The 23726-nt window shown below is 36.4% G+C and overlaps 2 protein-coding genes and 1 pseudogene across 2 annotated transcripts; 1 reads left to right on the top strand and 2 right to left on the bottom strand.

The window, feature by feature from the left end:
* Positions 1-4959: 4959 nt before the first annotated feature.
* LOC114706682 (olfactory receptor 52A1-like) lies at positions 4960-5990 on the top strand. Its single transcript, XM_028889173.1, has one exon. It carries the CDS (start codon positions 4994-4996, stop codon positions 5939-5941), a length of 948 nt encoding a protein of 315 aa, XP_028745006.1. The 5' UTR covers positions 4960-4993; the 3' UTR covers positions 5942-5990.
* A 3570-nt stretch (positions 5991-9560) lies between these two features.
* LOC114706600 (olfactory receptor 52K1-like) lies at positions 9561-10504 on the bottom strand. The gene is given in 2 exon segments (XM_028889065.1): positions 9561-9802; positions 9805-10504. Coding segments are annotated over 2 exon segments (942 nt in total).
* An 8928-nt stretch (positions 10505-19432) lies between these two features.
* Positions 19433-20318, bottom strand: LOC114706578 (annotated as a pseudogene).
* Positions 20319-23726: the final 3408 nt, after the last annotated feature.

The raw sequence follows: 23726 nt of genomic DNA, 5'->3' as shown, positions 1-23726 counted from the left end.
GGGAAAATATCTTCACCAACCTCACATCCAATATAGGACTAAAATCTAAAATATATAAAGAATTCAAGAAACTGGCCTGAGCCACCATGTCTATCCTAAGTTGCTTCAAATGCATTTCATGAGGCATTAGAATGATGAGATGAGTTACATGAACAATTATACATAACTATATTCAAAAAATACTTAGAGGGGGGAGATGTAGGGAGCTGCCATTCAAAGATGGCACTGGCCTCCTGGTAGCCTAGTTGTAAACAACTCCATATTTGGCTATGCTCTCGGGACTACATGTTCTGTGACCTGTGCATGCGCAGGTATGGTAATTGGCCTTATGTCCTCAGCCTATCCCGTGGCTCCCCGTGCTTGCATTCTGGTGGGACCCAATCACAGTTCGGCACGTTTGCCTGATTCCCTATATAAGCAGCTGCATTTTAGTTCTCGGGGCCCCTCACCTCCCACTCTCCCTTAACCAAGAGGCACTCCAATAAAGTGTGATCTGAGAAGAAAAAAAAAAGAAAGAAAGAAACTGGGCATCAATAAACCAAATAATCCAATTAAACAGGAGATACAGATTTAAACAGAATTCTCAATAGAGGAATCTCAAATTGTTGAGAATCACTTAAAGGAATGTTTAACATCTTTAGCTATCAGGAAAGTGCAAATCAAAACTACTTTGAGATTCCATCTTATATCTGTCATAATGACTAAGATAAAAACTACAAATGACAGCTCATGTTGGCAAAGATGTGGAACAAGGGGAACACTCCTCCATTGCTGGTTCAAGTGCAAACTTGTACAACCACTATGTAAATCAATATAGACTTTCCTCAGAAAATTAGGAATCAATCTGCCTCCAGACCTATCTGTACCATTCTTGGGGATGTACTCTGCATACATGCTGTGGTTGTTTAGCTTGGGTTTTTTGTGTGACTTCTAAAAGTAGAAGTGGGATGTCTCTGACTCTTTTGCCTGCTCTTTGGACACTTTTCCTCCTATTGGGTTGTCTTGTCTGGCCTTGATATGAGGGTTTGTGTCTGGTTTTATTTCATCTTATTTTGCTGTGTTTGGTTGATAGCTGCTTGGACTGCTATTTTCTGAAGCGAAACAGGAGCAGTGGATTTGAGGGAGTGGGTACTGGGAGTAGAATTCAGAGGGGTAGGGGAAGGGATACTGAAATAGGGATATATTGCATGAGAAAAATAAATATAAAGAAAAAAGCTTTCATATAATCTAACTTATCATCTTCCCTGGACAATTCTATCAAATGGTTTATCAAAAAAGGCTGTCTGGGCTGGAGAGGTGGCTCAGAGGTTAAGAGCACTGCTTGCTCTTCCAGAGGTCCTGAGTTTAATTCCCAGCAACAACATGGTGGATCACAACCATCCATAATGAGATCTGGTGCCCTCTTCTGGCCTGCAAGGATATGTGCAGACAGAACACTGTATACATAATAAATAAATAAATAAATCCTTAAAAAAAAAAAAGGCTTTCAATCTCAAAACAGTTTCAGAAAATGAAATATCATTACATTGAAAGACTGCAAAATGAAGTTGAAAGAATTTGAACAATTTAAGGGAGATTCTGTGAAAAATCTTTGGCTGACATCAATGTTGGTGGAGAGTATCAGAAATTCTCCCTAATGGTGGGAATAATGAAAAGGCATTTGGTTTCCACCATTTCCACTACAAAGTGTGTTTACAAACTTGGTATAATAAGATAAATAGGCAAGGATGTAAAAAGGAAAGAAGAAATAAAACTGTTTTAATTTACGAGTAGCCTTGTTCACAACTACAATGAGGAGGTAGAAAGTGACATGAAAACAGGTAAGATGAGACCGGGGGGTGGGGGGGCGGAGGGGCACATTCTCAAGTGGAGTTTGGCAGTAGGTGAAATCTGCAGTGTCTTAGTGCTGAGACAAAGAATACTTCCCTTTATTCTTGAAACTGCAAAGTACTACAATACTTTCAAAGAAATTTAGTAATATAGTAGTAGTTGCCAGGGATACATGACAGCTCTAGTGACATCGTATTTTCCAAGATAAATAGTAATTTTTTTCATTTTGATATAAAAGTGGTCATAGGCCAGAAGGTTGGGCTAATACAATGACTATCTTCTGTCCTTCCTTCTTTCCTTTTTCCTTCCTTCCTTCCTCTCTGCCTCCCTCCCTCCCTCTTTCTTTCTTTCTTTCTTTCTTTCTTTCTTTCTTTCTTTCTTTCTTTCTTTTCTTTCTTTCTTTCTTTCTTTCTTTCTTTCTTTCTTTCTTTCTTTCTTTCTTTCTTTCTTTCTTTCCTTCTTCCTCCCTTTTAGGCAAATAGAGGTCAAGCTGCAGTTCTGGTTTCTCAGTCCTCAGTCATGCTGAGGGGGGAATTAAAGTATTCAAATCCAAGATTAATCCATCAATTTCTGGTTGTTGTTAAATTGCTCTCACACTCCATATTTTAATTTTTGACACTTTGAATTCTATGAATGCTACACATTAAGGTATGCTGACGTTCTAAAGATGTCTTGACAAAACTACTTGACAAAATACACAGATAGATACTTGTGTTCAGGCTGTGCAACTTCATGTCAAATAATGAGAATTTTTCCTATACAAACTAAAGATGGATTTCAGAAATGTAGCAGTCCTCCTCCAGGGACTAGGTTAAAACACAGAACTGGGAACAGCTCAGTTCTAAAAAAATCCATGCAAAGTAGTGGCTGGAAGCAAATGATGCAAGGTGGTAAGCTATTAATTCCTTTCCAAATTTAAACTGCATCAGAGAAGAGCTGTTCCATTTAGCTGTTTTTCTGCCTGGGTGAGATTCTTCTCCATGTATTAAGACCTCTATATAGCTAAGTATTTCTGATGATAGCAAATTTTAAAAGGAAGCAAACCAATAAATAGAGAATCAGATGACCTCATTGCAAATGTTTCGATAATGGTTATTCCTCTGGCATGAGCCAGTTTTCTTTCTTGGACCCAGAATTTTTGTTTTCTTGATAGTATGTGATATGGATTAGGCTCACATCTAGATATAGAACAACCTTTAGAGATGGAAGAGGTAGGTAGAAGGTAATTTTTGTATCATCATTTTATTTGAGTGTGAGGAAGGCATACTAGATATGCTAATAACTAGTATCAATAACAAGGTGAGAATAAGATTATCAAGGTATCTTTTCAATCAAATTTTGCCTAACATTAGCTTAGTAAAAATTTAAAATAGAAAGAGCTGGTGTGTGTGTGTGTGTGTGTGTTGTGTGTGTGTGTGTGTATACAAACAAGCATATAGTTTGAGCAGAACAGCTGGAAGTATATGAAGAGGGAGTCAAAAATAGGAGCATTCTACTTTTCTTAGCTTATTATTTAATCCTGTTTCCTAAGCAGTGACAGGTCACATCTCATTCCTGAAATCCAGATTGTCAGAGAAACATATGTTGCTCAAAACTTATGCTTTTTCTGATACATAAAAGCAAATTATAAACTCCTATTAAAAAATATTATGTATTTACATACCACAATTTTATATATTATACTATATAGAAGAAATCAGATGTGATACTTGAGTTTTTAACTGTGAAATGTGATCCCTGAATTATTTTCTAGTATAGTGAGACCAGAGCTAATTTTGCCTTGGTCTTCAACCAGCTTAGATCATCAATCAGCTTTTAAATAATGATCTTATATGGAATTTCTTTTTGCAGCCTCTTTACATTTTGCCTCAACAACTTTTGCCCTCCTCACAAAGCATTTGCAGTTTTGTTTGTAATCACCTTTAAGTAATTTCCACTTCTACTGCCAATCTCATTGCAAACAAGCATCTGAATGACTTTGTCATCCAACATTTCCCAATATTTTAATCAAAATCTCTTTATTTTCTTTGTCATACTTTCACGGTTTCTCTTGCTGGAGAAGCTCATATAGAAATATTTATCCCTTTTCATTAACTACTGAAATATTTTATATTATGTGACACTGAAGAAATTCAGCTTATCCTTGCATATGTATTAATGTGCTAATTACTATGAACAAAATATTATTTTCTTAACACATTAGCTTCTCATTTCCTTCCAAGAAGAAGTATTTTTTAAGATTCCATCAGAATTATTCAGTGATTATATTTATCTTTGATTAATCATAGAGAAAGTGGAATGAAAATTATATGTAATTTTATGTTCATAAAGTGATTGGTAAAAAAAAAAAAAAAAAAAAAATTTGGTGGGTTTTAATTTTTACCAAGGAGAGAGAATTAGCAAAGTTTGAAGAGAAACTTGAACAATATTTGAAGTGGAAAAGCTCAATGTGTAAGAAATTATTTTAACTGCCAGCTGGTAGCAATTAAATGAGCAAAATAAAATAAATTACATTGAATTCTACTACAAAATTCAGAGCCCTGCTGCTTTGCTGCGTATGATGCACATTAGTAGAGTAGTGTGTAAAAACCATATGTAAGCAGAGGGCATATAGTATTCTAGGTTTGGGACATTCCTTTCTTAGTTTATGGTTCCATTTTTGCTTCATTGACCTTTTCTCTGTGTTCTAAACTCCCTCTGTCCTCAAAGATATGTGAGTACTTACATCATTGTTATCATTTGATTATAAGATGGATGATCTATAATATGACTTTGTCATAGTGACCTTTAACATTGTCTGGAATGTATGCTAAGTTTGGAGATGGATATGGAAAGAGTCCTATTTGCTTTCTTTGAGACCGGCTGGGATGACTCCAAAAACTCACAGAATCAGTGCAATTAGACCATTTTTCACTTTTACAATGCCTAGAAGATGAAGATAAGGTCATGTTCATAATCTAAAAATCAGCACTGGGTTTACAAAAGAATACTGAAGAACAACATTCTTATGAAACTAAGTCAATGCCCAAAGATTTAAAGCCATATGGTCATACTTTTACATTTATAAGATTATGAGAGGAAATGTGAGTATACTTCTCCACATTCATCAGTTTTCTCTGAGTAGGTGTCAAGATAAGTGGTGAGTAGAGCATTTATCAACCTCATGGGATACGACAACTTGTCATATCTGAACCCAAGGACAGTGATTTTGATTGGCATCCCTGGACTGGAGCATGTGCAGTTTTGGATTGGATTTCCTTTCTTTGTTGTATGCCTTGTGGCTTTGCTGGGGAACCTCTTCCTGCTAGTCATTATCCCCACAGAACGCAGTCTACACCAACCCATGTATATTTTCTTGGCAGTACTGGCAGCTACTGACCTTGGTCTCTGCTTAGCCATTGCTCCTAAGATGTTGGCCATCTTCTGGTTTAGTTCGTGCTCCATGGCTTTTGATGCTTGCCTCACCCAGCTCTTTTTCATCCATGCCTTGCAAGGAATGGAGTCTGGCATCCTGTTGGCCATGGCCTTTGACCGATATGTTGCCATCTGTCATCCTCTGAGACACACATCCATCCTTACACCTTTATTTCTACTTCGAGTGGTTCTGATGGTTGCAGTTAGGGCAACTGTCCTTGTTGGGATTTTACCTATCCTCCTTAAGCGACTGCAATGGTTCCACTCTGTTGTAATTGTCCATTCTTACTGTGAGCACATGGCTGTAGTCAAGCTGGCAGCAGAAGATGTCCATATTAATAAATCATATGGGCTCTTTGTGGCTTTTGCAATTCTAGGTTTTGACATGATATTTGTTTTCATCTCCTACATTTTGATTTTCCAAGCTGTTTTTCGTCTTCCACAGAAAGAGGCACGAAGCAAAGCATTCAACACTTGTACAGCTCATATTGTTGTCTTCTTGGAGTTTTATATCCTTGCCTTTTTTTCCTTTTTCAGTCACCGTTTTGGTCATGTATCACCATATGTCCACATCTTATTGTCTACCATCTATCTGCTTCTGCCCCCTGCCCTTAACCCCATTGTCTATGGTGTGAAGACCAAGGAGATTCGCAGATGGGTTGTACAAATTTTTTTTCTGAATTCTAATACTCAGTAAAAACCCTTAAAGTATTGTGTTAGAGGGAAACTAGAGTTGCCTGTCAAAGCTTCTTATACTATATGTACCTATTTTTATTAATTTTTTCCAATACAGTGATCTTCTATGATGAGTGTATATTCCCAAGGTAAAAATCAGTCTGAACATGGAATAAACACATGTGAAAAATACAAATATATCTAATACATTCCTATGATCCCTTATCTATGTTTTTCTTCTCCATTTTGTTTCCTTTCTTTCTTGAATTCTTATACCCATGTTTTCTTTCTCCCAACCGAGACACCTATTGTATTTTATGTAATACAAAGATAGTTTTTTTTCCCTGACAGTGGACAGTGACACGGATGTGTTCTATGATTCTACAGTGATGATAACAGCATTGACCAAATTTAATGTAATGTTAGTTAAGGTGAGAGAAGTTTCAAACAACGTATTTGGCTTCACATGGAGAAGCAACTAGTCTAGATTGTAAAACAAGACTTCATGGAGGACATCATGTTAAATGTGAGATTTAAATGTTGAACTTTACTTTGGATGATAAAGTTTTTTTTAACCCATAATATTAATTCAGTTTTAAAATTAGTGTCATTAGAACTCGTATTGTGCAGATGTGTGTGACTCTGACTTCCATGAGAAATCAGATCATGAAAAACAGCCTCATCTTCAGCAGCCTCATCTCTGTATTCAACAATGTCCGCATAAACAAACCATTCTGTTGCAGGGGATCAGCTACTAACATCCCTACCATCTGATACACAGTTTTATATAAATGCAAAATATGAACTACATATATTTATTTACTTGCATAAAATATACATTATAAAAATTCAGGTGCCTTTACCCACTGAGACATTTCAACAGCCTAAAGACTAGTGTGGTTTTCAATGGCTACTGTCTGTGTCATTTTGAAACTCATAATAACTTACTTTTCATTAAAAGTTAATTAGGAGGTGTTATGAAGAGTTTGAAACCTGTACTACTAAACTGAACAAGTATCATGATGAATATACCATTATATCTCCTCCTATTCTTATCTCTATGAACTGAAAGATCTTAGAAACAAATGAAGAAAATAGAGACTGGCATTTCCCTTTGTCTCTCTGGCCTTGCTGTCAGCCCTCATCCTCCAGAGACTATGGATTGAGAGCATATGTACTTTCTTGGCTTGTACCTCATAAGTACAAAAAAAAAAAACATTAATTCACTAAGCTCTCCATTTACTATATTGATTTTCTTTTCCTTTTGATGATTAAGTTACTGACATACTATATTTACAGAGGGGAAGACAGACAAAATTTACCTGGAAATATTTTCAGCCTAAAAATATACCACTGGCATAAAGATATGCTACCAAAAGCAAACCATAGGAGAAATTTTAGTGTCAGTGTATATTTTCAACTTATTCCAAGAAAAAAAATTTTAAGAGGGGCATGGATCTTCACAGCTTTCTTTTGTTGAGGCCATTTTGGAATAGTATAAGAAATAGAACTCCTGATTGTCACAGGGGGACATAGAACTATGAGGCATTTATCTAGTCACTCCACACCTCTTTGTCAATAGGTGGATAGTAACACCTTAAAATGCATTTACAGTACTCCCTGCACATTGTACTCATGGGTAAATTGTACTTCCCAAACCATAAAAAGGTCTTATAGAAGAAGTCATAAAATGCTATTGACATGAACATGGACTCTCTTCAGGCAACTTCTGAAGCAGCCTGAGAGCATGAGTAGTTTTTAATACTGTACCTAAAATGTTTCTGGTGGGAGGAACAAACTATATAAGGAGGATAAATGTTATTGTTCCAAGTTCCTTCATGTCATATAGAAGATGATAAGGTAAAGAAAACTGATGAGTACATCATATATTCATGTACTGAAAAATCTACAAATTTGTGGGAAGAAAACTAAAACTTTAGATATTTAGAAAAGCAATAAAAGTGCCTCCTTTCAACATATAAAGATTTTGCATTACCTTGTTCAGTAGAAATTTGCATTTAATTCCAGTGTTTACTTCTCTTATTCATTATTTTTTCTTATTTTACTGGAACATAAGGGATAGTATTAGTTTCCTATAGAGACAATGTTGTAATGAAATGCATAATCTTTAATAATTAATATTTTAGTAATTAAGATGTGTTGCTTTGAATGTGTTAAATTTATACAAATATGTGAAACCAGATATATGGCAAGGACAATTTAAAGCAAAAAAAAAAAAAAGCAGTTCTTTAAAGCCATGGTTTCTTTCCATTTAATTCCATGTTTATTTTTGACAGTTTCATACATTTATATAATATAGTAGTAATTTTAACCATCTTCCTCTCCCAATCTACCTTGATTACCCTCTGAAACCCTTCTTCCCATGCAGTCCTCCAACTCCGATGTCTTCTTTTGATGTCACTCACCAAGCTTATTAGAGTTTCTCACCTGAGCATGTTTTGTATGTTATTCACTGAAGCAAGGGCAACTTATTAGTGGCTACACCACTGAAGAAAATGGCACCCTCATCAAACATCCCTTTTGCAACTATGGCAGCTAGCCTGTAGGGAGAAAACTAGTTTTGTTTTTTTCCATGTCCTTTGACCAAAGGCTGTGATGCCTTAATAAAGAGTGCCTTATCATCACATTCTGATGGGCAAGCAGATCAATGACATATACCCAGGTGTCTTCGTGACCAACAACTCATAGGGAAATATCCATAGTTGAGACTATAATTATTGTTTAATAACCCTTGGTGTCTGGAAGGAGCACTATCCACATGTGTATGGTATCTCCAACTCTTCCAGAAGGCAATGATTATATTTTAATTCCTCTTTATCACTGAGTAAAATCTCATTGTATATAGGTAACACATTTTCATTATCTATTCATCTGTCAGTAGACATCTAAACCAGTTCCATTTCCTAGCTCTTGTGAACATAGAGGCAGAAAACATGGATGTATGGGTGTCTCTGTTATAGAATATATATAATGTTTTAGTTATACACCCAAGAATATATATCTTAGTTTTGCTGCCATATAATTTTTGCTTTCTGAGTAATTGATTTCCATAATTAAAGCCCATTTTCTTATTTGGAAATGCCTATCTCTCAAGTCATCTTATTATGTACCTCATATGATCATGTTATTTACACTATAAAACTGTTTAAGCAGAGAAAGAAAGCTCATTACTTATTTATAAGTTCAAAGATGTGTTTATACGTCTACTTTCATTACAATTGCCTTTTATAATATATGATTGTATGTTGGGGATAGAGAAAAAACACGGCCATGAAAGGACAGAATTAACCAGCACTGTGTTGATGACACACATTTCAATTGTACTCTTACATTTTTTGGACAATTTTTTCAGTTCATGTGACCCCATTTGATTAAATACAAAATAAAAATAGTAACAAAGTACTCTTCTTTTATTACATAGAAGCAAGCACTTGAGAGTTACTGGATTTTCATGCACCCATATGAAAAGAATATGCTCTAATTATAGTCTTACACTGACAGAGTTCTTCTCTTCAATCAGGAGTAGATTTCCCCTCTCAAGAAAATCTTGAACTAACTTCTGGCTGTATATAGCACCCAACTCCATTCCACCATGTCTTCTTTTCATGAAAGGTATCAGTTCAGTCTCTGTGGCAGTTGAGTACCCGAAGCACCCACTCCCGCATCTGTTTGGTTCGTGCTGCATATATTAAAGGGTTGACCATGGGAGGCACCAGGAAATACAAATTGTCTATTATAATCTGCAAATAGGGAGCCATATGGTACCCTACAATCTGAGATAAGACGGAAAAGACAACTGGAGAATAAAACAGACCTATGACACAAAGATGAGAACCACATGTGCTAAGAGCTTTGCTCCGGCTTGCCAAGATGGAATATGAAAGACAGCATGAAGGATTAGTGCATAGGACAGAACGATAAAAACTAGATCAACCCCTACAGATGCTGCCATAACCAGGAGGCCATAAACAATATGATTGGAGATGTCTCCACACGCAATCATCACCACAGCCATGTAGGCACAGTAAGAGTAAGCAATGACCTGGGTTTGGAATCGTTCCAGTCTCTTTGTCAGGATGGGTGCAGGGGTCAGCACTGCTACTGCCCTCGCCAGTATAGCTAGTGCCATCTTCACAAGCATGTTGCTGTCAAGGATGGTTGTATACCTCAGAGGGTACCAGATAGCCACAAATCTATCAAAAGCCATGGCCAAGAGGATTCCTGATTCCATGACATAAAAGGAAGGGATGAAAAACATCTGTGTGAGGCAGGCATCAAAGCTGATTTCTTTGGCATTCATCCAGAAGATTCCTAGCATTCGGGGCACAGTGACTATAACCAGGCACAGGTCCACAACGGATAGTGTAGCCAAGAGAAGGAACATCGGCTCATGAAGACTCTTCTCTATCCAAATGATATTTATGATGGTGACATTTCCTATGATGGTTATTACAAATATTAAGAAAAAGGGCACAGAGAACCAGCTGTGAGAAGATTCCAAGCCTGGGATTCCAGCCAGGATGAATATCAAGGGCTGAGGAATGGAGTTATTACATGAGGGCATGGTCATAGGAGCTCTTCAAGGTCTGATTCCTAGGGAGAACATGGATAATATAATATGAAATTTCTGTATTCGCACTTAGAAATAGTGGTTAGTATAGTAGTTTTTATGGTAAATGACTCATAAATTAATGATCAAATCAACACTAGCTACTTGGACTGAGAATGAGGAAAATTCTGAACAATTTTCTCTCTAAGAGGAAGAAGCTTTCTCAAAAACTAAGTTCTCATTAAACATCTACTAATTCCATGGTTTAGACTTTCCCATTGCTCTGACTATACAATACTCAACATTTAGCATTTTATCATATGACCCCATCTGGGTGATAGGATATAACAGGCATGTCTTACACATTACAGGCAGAGTGTATGTATATTATCAAGCTAGTCATTGAAGTGCTTGCTTCAGGCAAGGAAGTTGAATATAATTATGCATTGATCTTGTTTGGGGGATTGGACTTGGTGCTTTAGGATTTTTCTCTGGAAACCTTTAGATGTAAATAGTTCATTCTGATAAAAGATCCAGGAATTCTGGGAAATTTATACAGGAAGCAAGATGATCACTTTGGTAGAATAATGAATGTGTTAGATGACAAAACTGAGATCTTCAAAGGCCTCGGCAGATAATAATTTAGTATTTTTCAGATTATTCAGAAAGCACAATTGGGATATAGGTAAAGGTCAAAGGAAATTAGTGATTTTCTGTGGAAATGTTTGGTTGTGTTTGTATTGGGAGTAGTATTGGGGGTTAAATATAATAAACATTTCTACCAAAATACCACTTTATTTTAGTTATTAAATATTTGTAACTGTGTAAATATTTTTATAGAAGAACAAATGTTTCTGTCATTAAATGGAGGTCCTGAATGTATATTAATATGCCAAAATGGAAATTATATATGCATAATAAATATTAATGTAAGGACATGATAGTAAGCTTTAAAAATTATACAAGTGTAATTACATTTCACTTTTAGGGCTTAGACTCTGTAATTTTATTAAACATTTCCACTATATAATAATAAATATCACATAAAAGAATAAAAGCATAAGATCATGAACCAAAGCATGCATTCCAAAGTTGCTTTACAAACAAACATGGTGATATGAATATTAGGCCATAATTCCTTCTTGAGTTGACAGTTTTCTTATAATACTAGGGTTTTATAGTTATATTCATATCAAATACATCCCATGCCCTATTTAGCATGTTCCAAATTATTTGCAAGGCTAATGAGTTGACTTTTATTGCTGTTATTGTTGTTTTCATTTGGGATTTGACTATGAAACAGGGACTTTCTATGAAGTTCAGTTTGACTTCAAACTCACTAGGCAGTCATGTCCTTCTCATACTCATGATCCTCCTGCCTCAGTCTGATGTGGGCTGGCATTACAGGCACAACAGGGATAGTCACTACACCTGACCCTTGGGGAGTTACTGTTCAGTTTCTGACATAAGCATATTCTTGACTTTGTAAAGACAAATAAAACACACATACACATGTTTAGGCTTAGGTTATATAATACAGCAAGAGGGGTTTTATATAGTTAAATCACTATAAATATGTAAGAGCACAATGTGTTGTTGGCCTAGGTGCTAAAATTCTACTGTAGCAATTTTTACAAACTATGTTGACTGACTCAGACATGAATATTTCATATTATGACTTGCATTTTGTCAAAGGCACACTGGAGCTCAACAATAGATATGTCTCCTGAGAGGTAACTTGGCATAGCAAAAAATATGAAAGCCTTTGGAATCTCAGATCTAAAACTTACTCTATGTGACTTGATCTTATCTTCCTTTTTCTTTTTGATATTATACTATGATTACATTGTTTATCCCTTCCATTTCCTTCCTAACCATCCCATATGGTCCTCCTTATCTATTTAAAATTAGATATTAAATTAAACTTCCTCATGTCAAAAATTAGATAATCCATACAAGTTAAAATTGATAGGTTTAAATCCAACATTTAATCCCTATATGGATAATACATGCATGTTCCTAGCATAATTCCTGAAAAGTTTTTTGTTCTAAAATGCAAAATCTATTTGACATAAAATATGAAAGTATTGTAAATTTGTTAGTTACAAGACTGGGATGAAGATAAGGAAAGTTTTGAATTGATACCCTAAGCGGAAATAATTGAAAATCTTGATACTTTTGTACTCTAATGTTTCTAGTTTATTTATATGTTTAAGGAGAAAACACTTGGTATCACTATAACCAGATATCTGGGCAAATAACGGGGACTAAAACATTAAAATACAATTAATCCATCAGAAGAGAGGATCCTATCATAAATAGCTGTTTCACAACAAATGAGATACCCCCACAAACCCAGAAACTCAATACACATTGGAGTTTCCAGGGGAAACTGTATAATCATCTATCAGGAATATTATGGATGACGTCCCCCACATGGCAGTATCTTTAGGATAGTATTAGGATTTAAAACAAAAATGACAAAATTTTAATCTGTGCTATCATAATACATTGACAATAGTCATATGAATATTAATAGAAATAAAGACACATTTGATTCAAAAATAAACACTTGGAAGGTTTCTTTTGTTTTTGTTTTTCAAACAAGTGTCTCTGGTCATTCAAAAAATTGCAGATTTCTACAATTGGTTTAGGTATTTTGTGTTATTTTGTTGAAGTAACTGAGAATATATTCTTCCTATATAACTCTCTGAGTCCCAGGACATTTTCACCCTTTTCTCCCCCTTCTTTGTCTCTTTTCCTGGAATCATACCTGCAGACAGTTACAGATCTGGTCACAGAGAGTATGGAGGTCCAAGGAGGAGCTGTTTCACTCAAAAACACGATGGAGTGTTTGAGCTTGAGGCCCATTTAAGTTGGTTTGGTTTTCCTCCCTGGGTCCCAAGTGACCTTATCTTATATCCAATATGCTGCTCTTAGTTTGAATGTGGTAGGGAACAAATCTTGAGGGAAATCACTAAAGACAGACAGTGACATGAGCTCCACAGTATTTGCTGTGGATTGGAAACTCCAGAGAGACAAACAAGAGCAGGTGAATCAGAATTGGTATCTAAGAAAGCTGGAGCTATATGGTGTGGGTGGGGAGTCAAATTTAAAACAGTGTGTACAAGGTTGTAATTACATCTAAATTGATCTGTTTTCAAGTTATTTTTACTTATAATAACCTTTAGGCTTCTATAAATAAATCCAAAATGGATATTAGAGCTCTTAATTTCTTAATTGGTATTGAAGCCCACACCTATACCTAGAAAAAGTATAGACCAGGTAAAACTAACTTTTTAGGAGCATGTATAATATAGAAGAGAAAGGGAAGAAATGATGGAAATTTGAGCAGCGAAGGAGTGCTAGATGATAAATACCATAGAAGTCAAGGCTCAGGAGGAAATGAGTTAGAAAGACTCTTTGCAAATTGTAGATATAACTAAAAGAGAAAGAAATTGTTAACTATTTTGCTCAGAAATTATTGGTAGAGTATAGCTATCTTGAGGAGAATGATTTGGGCCCTACTTACTCATTCTTTATTCAACCAAATTACTATTTTATTTTAAATTACTTATCTTTTTTGAGATTATATTATAAGTAATTCTATTTTCCCTTCTTTTTCTCCCTCCAAAGCTCCCATATACCTCTCTTTGTGTTCTTTCAAATTTATGGCCTCTTATTTATTAATTATTGTTATATACATCTATGCATGTTTAGTCATACATATGTCTAAATACATGCATGCAACCTTCTTGGTTTGTATAATGTTACTAGCACATTTGTTTTCAAAGGCAGACATATGGTACTGGATAACTAATTTGTTTGCTCTTTCTAGAAAAGTCTATTTCTCCAACTCTCAATATTCCTTAGTTGCTTGGTAAGGTTAAGACCTCCTAGGATTTCTCTTCTGTATGTGTATTGTTGATAGCATTGTTCAGCTCATTTTTAGGCAGTTATGTTATATGGGTATAGTTTATTCCTAGAAGATACAATCTCACAGCAAATTACATTATTAATATTTGTCCTTATACTCACAGAGAACTTTACTTCTTCCCCCCATCAAGGAAACTTCTCTTTGAAGCTGATAGAGACCATTACAGAAAAAAATTAATGAATCAAAATGCAAAATTGTGAAGCCAAGCCCCGATGGATTCACCTGCAATACAACTGCCATACCTAAGGCTCAGGAATCATTGCAGAAAAGGGAGGAGGGAGATTGTAAAAGCCAGAGGAACAGGGAGTTTGCTGTGAGCTTATGTCTATTTATTCAAACATTCTTATTGCCCAGTCAAAGGCAGGCCTTCAAATAATAAAATAATATCTATGAGCATTCCTACAAACACACACACACACACACACACACACACACACACACACACACACACTTACAATGTTTTTTCACACTCACAATGTTTTTTCATCAATTGTTGACTCTGAACTCTTAGATACAGAATATTATTGACAAAGGTGAATGACAGTCATGTAACCTCAGAGTTTAGCAGAATTTTTATCAATCTATGCAACACAGGGTAATGTATATTCATTATAGTCAATGAGTAAAATTCTTTCTTTGGTCATTATGAAAAATTATTGTCTTTATGGACAGTGAAAGTTCTCCTATGAGGTCCACTTCATTCATTCTTCCATTTTTGTCATTGCAACCAATTTACATTATTGCAATTACAAAAATTTATATATATATATATGTGTGTGTGTGTGTGTGTGTGTGTGTGTGTGTGTGTGTGTTGTGTAATGTGATGCTCTCCTCTGTGAAGTATTTAACGATGTTGAGCAGATTAACATATCTATCATAGAAGAGTAACTTAAAGCATATAAAACTCATGGTTTACAATACCTGATTAGTATATATAGTCTTTCTTTACATCAGGTCCCTTAATCTATCCTTGATAGCCATGACTGTTCACCCTTTATGTCTCTCCATCACACTATGCTACCATTAGGAACTATATTTTTTTCTTTTCTCTAACATTCTTTTTAAAATATATTTCTTCTATTTTTGAGATTTTAACATGATTATATCATTCTCCCCTGCTTTCCCCCCTCCAAAACCTCCCATAAATCCTTGCTTTCTTTCAAATTCCTGACCTCTTTTCTCATTAATTGTTATTACATGTATACATGCTTATGTATATATGTATAAATTTCTAATCATAACCTGCTCTGTCAGTATGTAACATTACTCTTATGTATGTTTCCATGGCTAACCATTTGGTACTGAACAATCAATTAGTGTGCTCTTCTTCCATTGGTAATACTGTTTCTTCCACTCTTGGCATTCATTAGTTGTCTTTAGTTCTTTTTGTAGGATTGTCTTACTTGTTTAATTATTGTTTACTTAGGTTCCACAAATACAATGCATGTATTTTCTTTGTGGATTAGAGTTATTTCATTTACTACACTGTACTCTATATTCCTCCATATTGCAAAAATAGGCAGGTTCTCCTTTGTTTTAAGGCCCAACAATGTCTTTTAAAATGGCAAAGTTGGGTATATTTCTCATTTACACATTACCAACCTTGCCCTCTTAGCTCAGCTACTAGCTCAGCATGTAATTGAGCACAGTTCACAGACCTTCTCACTCCTGCCTGCTACTATACCAATCTTAGTTAAGATTCTCTTACTCTGTTCAGTAGCAACAGTGTTCCTCCATTTCTTCCAAAGCTTCACACCTTATCCTATCTGAAGACCCATATCAATTCATGCATTCTATTTTCTCTCTTTGTGACATTAATAGCCCTATTCCCATGACCAGCCTTTCCTTGGCTGTTGGCTCCCATATACACACACACACACATATAGACATGCATCCACACATATCTGTGCTCTCACCCACCAGTGTACATGCCTATACACAAAAGCCCCCTCATACACATATCTTATTCAAAAGAAATAAAATATAAATAGTACTTTTATAAAATATAAGTTACTATAGAGACCATATCAAATTCACAAATATTTATTGAGTTCCCCTTGTGCAAATCATTCTTGTGTAAGGCAAGAAAGTAGGAGAGGAGTTAAATTTTTTTTTTTTTGTTTTTGTTTTTCAAGACAGGGTTTCTCTGTGTAGCTTTGCACCTTTCCTGGAACTCACTCTGTAAACCAGGCTGGGCTCGAACTCACAGAGATCCACCTGGCTCTGCCTCCCGAGTGATGGGATTAAAGGCATGCACCACCACAGCCAGGAGAGAAGAGTTAACCAGGCATAAATCTTCAATTGCCCCAATTTTTCCAGAAAAAGTATATTTTTTAAGAATTTCATTTTCAATATTGTGTGTATATAATGGTTCAAAACTTTAGACTGATATATTTTTTTTAAAAAAATTTACACAAGGAATTACCTTTTCTTTTCTGAATACAAAAAGAATAAAATCAAGATCAATGTCTCTAAGCAGACTGGACTCATTCATAAGAATGTGGAGACAGTCATGAACAGAATGTGAGTAAACTAAAACAAATGGCTTAAAGAGGCTATATGATTAGTTAGCTCATGTTAAAACCAGTAGAAGAAAAATAGTCTATAATTACAAGGTGATTTAAATATTTGTAGAATGAGCTGCAGAGATATCCCAGTGGCTACAATATGTATTGAATGTGCAGAAGACTGAACATCCCATCCCAGCACCCACATTGGATAGCTCAAAACCATTTGTAATTCCAACATTTATGATTTCTGATTACACCTTTACTCATGTGCACATACTCCCCCACACACATACTTAAAATAATCTTAAGTATTTGTTGATTGGATCATTATAAATGATAGTCTGTATTTACTGTAGGAAGTCTTATGTGACAAATTTTATAAATATATGGGACATTTTTAATGTATTCAGGGGCTAAAAAATCAAATATATAATTTTTATGTCAATTATTGACAGTGGATGTAGCAGGGTCCTTGCTGCTGTTCCATTTGTGGGCAGGAGTCAAGTAGGCACAGAGTCAAACCACACAGACGCCTCTGGGAGAATATCAAAACAACAAGCTCAGTTTATTCAGGAAGAGGCAAGCCTTATATACCCTCCATCCCACCCTGGGGGGAGGTCTAATGAATATGCATCAGCTGGTGTGACATGGCTGTCTCTCATTGATCCAGGTCATATCCAGATCATGTTTCAGCTGCTGTTGCTAAGACCTTTAGGCAGACCAAGTCTGGCTCTCAGAAAGTATCTTTTTTACTTGTTTGGGCCATCTGGCCCTCAAGCCTGTTAGGGATGAGTCATCCCACATATCCACCCCTTTTTATTATTTTATAGGACATGCTCAGTGGGAGCTAGGGTGCATTGCCCTAACCTTGTTGACCCCACCTCAGGAGAGCTCAGCTCAGCATAATCAGGAGAGCTCAGCATAATGAACTGTGCCTGTCTTAGATTAGCTTGTCAAACAAGCTCGATTCCATCATTGACTACCAGCCCTGGAAGAGCATCAATCCTGGAGAGCTGTCTGGGTGATGGGCTTTAGGCAGTAGCCTTCTGTATCTCAGTGAGCCATATGTGTATTACCTCTCTAGGAGGACTTTGATCTAGGTATCTGAAAACCAATAAAACCTATAGGGTCACCTTTGTGGCCGCTTTCTGTTGGTGAACCTGTTGCAGAAGATATTTGAACAAGAGAAGGATTAGTCAAAAATTTCAATCTCAAAGATATGGATGGGACCCCAGTCATTTTTATCTCACCAATCGAAGTCCTTCTGGTGGTATATAATCAACCTTGTAGGGAGTGAGGCAATTGCTTAATATCTAGGGTCACATGCCAGCAATGACATGACCTTTACTAATACCACAGTAGCAGGAAAAACATACATTACCCTTCTGAAGCTTCTTCTTTGTCCAAAGTCTCTTAGTCTGTTGCCAGTCGCATATCTCTGGAAGATACCCATATTGGTGTGGTGATATTCTGGGGGAAAATGCAAGCATATCCTCGCTCCCAGGTTAATAGGGAACAGAGTATTGCCACTGAAGGATAATGGGATCGCTTCAATGCACCAAGGGCAATGGTGTCTCCCAAGGCAAGTAAATAAGTGTGGGATATGGGATGACTCATCCCTAACAGGCTTGAGGGCCAGATGGCCCAAACAAGTAAAAAAGATACTTTCTGAGAGCCAGACTTGGTCTGCCTAAGGGTCTTAGCAACAGCAGCTGAAACATGATCTGGAGATGACCTGGATCAATGAGAGACAACCATGTCACACCAGCTGATGCATATTCATTAGACCTCCCCCCAGGGTGGGATGGAGGGTATATAAGGCTTGCCTCTTCCTGAATAAACTGAGCTTGTTGTTTTGACATTCTCCCAGAGGCGTCTGTGTGGTTTGACTCTGTGCCTACTTGGCCCCAGCCCCCAAATGGAACAACAGCAAGGACCCTGCTACAAGTGATCATTAATTTTTCAGTAGCAGATTTTCCTTAGGGAACATTTCAGAATGGTTGTGTGTTTCTTTCCTTTTGAATCACTTCTTCTTCTTCTTTTGTTTTTTGAGAGATAGTTTCTCTGTGTAGTTTTGGTGCCTGTCCTGGATCTAGCTCTTAGACTAGGCTGGCCTCGAACTCACAGAGATCCACCTGGCTCTGCCTCCCGAATACTGGGATTAATGGAGTGTGCCACTGCCCCCTAGCCTTGAATCACTTCTTATTCTAAGGTAAGCTGTTATCTCCAGGTAAAGCATAGGTTATAAGGACTGACAAGGAAAAGACTGCATTTTCTTTTTTATCATCAAGTTCTAAAGAAGGTTACTATAAGCAAAGTACACAACAATATCACAGTTAATTTCATCAGAATTTGGGGCCTTTCTATATGTAGTAATTCCTTCACAATAAAAACTAATGTTTGAATTCCCCAAAAAAGTCCTTGATGGGAAAATGACTAATTATTTGCATTTTCTTTAGTTTCTATTACTGTGTTTTCAAACAATTTTTATCATGATCAGCTACCTTTTACTCTTAAAGTACTAAGAACATAGTCTCTAATTTTTTGGGTCCTAGCACCATAAACAATGGGGTTAAGAAATGGTGGGACCAATAGGTACATATTGGCTATTAGGATATGTATTTGGGAGACCACATGATGGCCATAAGCGTGGATCAGAAAGGTAAACCCAGCTGTCGAATAGAAAACAACAATGACACAGACGTGAGAGCCACAGGTGCCTAAGGCTTTAAGACTTGCTTCTTGAGATGGGAAATGAAAGACCGCATGGAGAATCAGAACATAGAAGAGGGCAATGAAGAAGCCATCACAGGAGCCAATACCAAAAGCGACAGTGAGACTGCAACCCTTGGTGACTCCTGTGTCCACACACGCCGGCTTTACCACAGCCGTGAACTCACAGTAGGTGTGTGCAATGATTCTAGTTCTGCTTGAGCAGGATGGGGTGTGGGGAGAAGAAGCCTACTCCCTTAGCACCACAGCTACTCCCATTTTGGCGATAGTGAGAATTGTGACATGGTGCAGTGGGTCACAGATGGCCACATAGCGGTCAATAGCCATGGCCAAGAAAAAGCCAGATTCCAAGGCAAGCATCAAAGGCAATGTCATGAGCTCCCATCCAGAAGAGACAGAACATGCGTGGCAGTGTAGATGTGGAGAGGACCAGGTCAGTGACTGACAGCATGCAGAGGAAGAAGAACATGGGTTCGTGGAGACTGCGCTCTGCTCTCACCACAGCCAGGATTGTCATGTTCCCCATCACAGCCACTATGAACATGGAGCAGAAGGGAATCCCAATCCAGACGTGGAGGTGCTCCAGACCTGAGATGCCCATCAGCCAGAAGGTGCTTGGAGAGAGTTGGGACTTATTAGCTGGCCCCATGGTGCCACTGTCCACTGTGTGTGGATGAAGTCCTCCTTGTACAGTGTGCATGTTTTGCTAAGGTTATTACAAACAACTCTGAAAATGAATGAGAAGTAAAGCTAGTGTATCCTAAAAACTCACAGCACAGTACTACACAAACGGTAACAAAACAGTGGGTTCTCAACCTGTGGGTCATGACCCCTTGGGATGAACTACTCTTTTATAGGGGTTGCTTAAGACCATCAGAAAACACAGATATTTACATTATAATTCATAACAGTGGTAAAATTACAGTTATGAACTAGCAACAAAAATAGTTATATGGTTGGGGCTCACCACAGCATGAAGATTGATATTAAAGGGTTGCCGAGCTAGAAAGTTGACAACCACTGAGCTAGAGTATAAAATATATCCTTAGTGACATTGGGCAAAACTATGCACCCAGATAGACACCCGGAATTTATTGTAAATCAAGTGAAGAATCTCATATTTTTAAGAAACACTAAACTTATTTGACAATATATGATACAACAGACTCCAATCCTATTTTATATTCAGAATTTGTTTTAATTCTCAGAAACATCTGATTTATAAATAAGTTTGAAATTTTAGATGTATGCATTTCCTTCTTAAATCATACCTAAATCTTTCTCTATCCTCTCTCCCTCTCTCCCCCTCTCCCCATCTCCCCCTCTCCCCCTCTCCCCCTCCCCCCTCTCTGTCTCTCATGTGTGTGCTTTTTTAAACTTAGGATTCATGTTCCACAGACTGTCAGTTGAATCCTTCTTTGCCAATACTTGCATAGAATTTATTCCCAAGAGACATTTTCTATTGCTGTATAAATGTGAAGGATTTCTAGAATTTGAAAATTAAAATTAAATTGAAATTTGAAAATTGAAATTTGAAAATGTCTAGAAAGCATGCTAGGTATTTTAAAATTTGAAAATTAATAATAGTTCTCTAACACATTCTCTGTTTTCTTAAGTATAATTTCTCAATTCATATGCCCCATTATTTTAAGCTTTAATTTCAGGAAATGTAATTTCTGTTTCAACTTATTCCCTTTACTTCCATTATGTTTAACATAGTTGGCACAAAATAGTAACTCTTAGACTTCTCTTAATGTTTGCACATATGTATGATATTTGTCCTCATTTTCATACAAATTGAAGCAAGAGTAATGTCTAGATTCTCCTAAAACGTAAAATAAAACAGCATCTTAGAATGCTCACAGATGTTAATGCTTAGCTGGAAATGCTATGCAAAGTCAATACTGATTTTCAGCATGCAGGTATGAAACAGGAACTCAGATCGATCCTATAGATAATGCAAGAGCTGCACCTTTTGGGACTACACGGTCCATTTGTTTTCATTGTGTTAAACTTAATTTTTCCTGTCACATATTATATTCAAAATCACATATTATATTCAAAATTATGTAAAACAAAATGCTGTGATATGTGTTAAAACATACTCCTGTGTTTTCTCTTCCATATTTCATAAGAGAAGTCAGGTTGATGTCGGTGAAGTGCTACAAAGGGAGATATGAACGAACACTCTGCTTTTTAAACTTCAGTTCAGGATAATTCCTTATGACCCAGTGGTTTTAGTCTGGAATCCATTCCTTGCTTTTTATTCTTTCTTATCTCTACAGACTTGGTAATTTGAAGAATAACTGACTGAACAGTCTTTTTTTAGAGACAGAGTCTTATATAACTGAGACGCCCTCAAATTCTCTGCAGAAATTTAGGACAGCTTTGAACTCTTGATCCTCCTGCTTCTACATCCCAAGTGCTTAGGTTACAGAAGTGTGCTCCCAGGCCTAATACTAAAACGTAATTTAAAATATATATTTTTTGACTAATTTAACATTTCCAAGCTGATATAAGTGTATAAATTTATTATGTATATGAATACCCATGATATTTGGTATACATATGAAGTGGGAATTTAAATCAAAACAAGCATACTGGTACTCACAAACATCCAAAATGTCTTTATGATGAAGACATTAAAAGTCTTTGATTTACTCTTTTAAAAGGCAATTAAGATAACAAAGAGAATGTAGCAGTTTGGGTTGTTTTGAAACATTGTTTCCTGTTTGTTCTTGCTCAAGTGATCATCTCAATAAAGGATGCTTTTCTAACTATAGGCCTTGATATGACAGATCATTTTTTAGTGTTGAAGATGCCAAAACTAGTTTTTCTCTGCATGGGACTGTCTCTTCCACCATGATCTGTCCTGGTGAAGCTGCTAAAATGCTACTATAACTCTTACATGGATTGTTGATCATTCTATATAGCATAGTTAGCTAGCAAGTAACTATATTTGCTGCATTTACAAAGGCTAATCTTTTTAGAATGTATTTATGATATTTATCCTTATTTTTAACATGGTTCTTCAAAGAATAAACATTACCATTTTGAGGATTGCTTCATTCTGTTCATGCAAATGCAGGTGTAGCTCTTTTCCCCTTCTCTGCCCTTATTTAACCATGTTAAGAGCTGAGAGTTTTCCAGAGGACCACATTCTATGAGAAACAGATTCAAAGCTCATTCAGCTTACATCAGCTGGACTTACAGTTCATTCTGGGTTTCATCTGATTAAGAGGGTTACTTAAAGAGCAATTAGTGGTCCACTGGGATAAGGGTAATTGTCTGAAACAACCAGAACTAAATGAATTTTAGGAAGAGTAATTATTATGAATATTCTTAAAGATAATTAATGAAGACATTTCCCAGATGTCTTCTGGTTATTTTGATGCTTGAAATATTTGTTGAATGTATTAAAAAAAACCAACCAGTACCCAAAAAAATGTTATATTTATCTTTTGAGAGCTTATCCTCGGATAGACTGTAGGGTTAATGCTTAAAAGTCCCTCTTCTCTCTTAATCTTTTTTCTCTTTTAATCTTTTAAGTAATCCTCTGTAATAAAAAAAATTACAGGGGCTATGTCTTGCCTGACAGGTTGTTAGTGTAGTGTTTGAGGTCCACAGCAGGATAAAACCATTTATGATTTTTCCTCCTATCTGCCTAATTAGCAATCTCCTCCACTATGAAAGTTAGTTGTTTCCCAGTTTAATCTCCCCAAGTCCCTGTGACCACCACACACACTAGATTTTAGACTTTGTAGAACCGTGGGCTTGGATTGACTATCTGTTGTTATTGAACTACCTGACAACTCTCAGATGTAATTTTTAATTTTATCATCCTTCCCCACCACCAAGCCTAGACACGGAGGTGTTTCTTACTTTTTTCTTCATAACCTTTTTGTTTTCCCAAGCTTTTCAGTTGTTCTATCACATGGTCTTATATTTTCTCCCCCTTTTCACTCTGAATATTCTCATGCACAGTCATAGAGAGGATGCTCTAATACAGCATCTTACAATGGAAGTAAAACCAACACCTGATGTGCTAGAAGCTATG

Source organism: Peromyscus leucopus, chromosome 1 (assembly GCF_004664715.2).
Source record: "Peromyscus leucopus breed LL Stock chromosome 1, UCI_PerLeu_2.1, whole genome shotgun sequence".
Taxonomy (NCBI): domain Eukaryota; kingdom Metazoa; phylum Chordata; class Mammalia; order Rodentia; family Cricetidae; genus Peromyscus; species Peromyscus leucopus.
The sequence above is the reverse complement of the archived record's forward strand: the minus strand, read 5'-3'. Positions and strand labels throughout refer to the sequence as shown.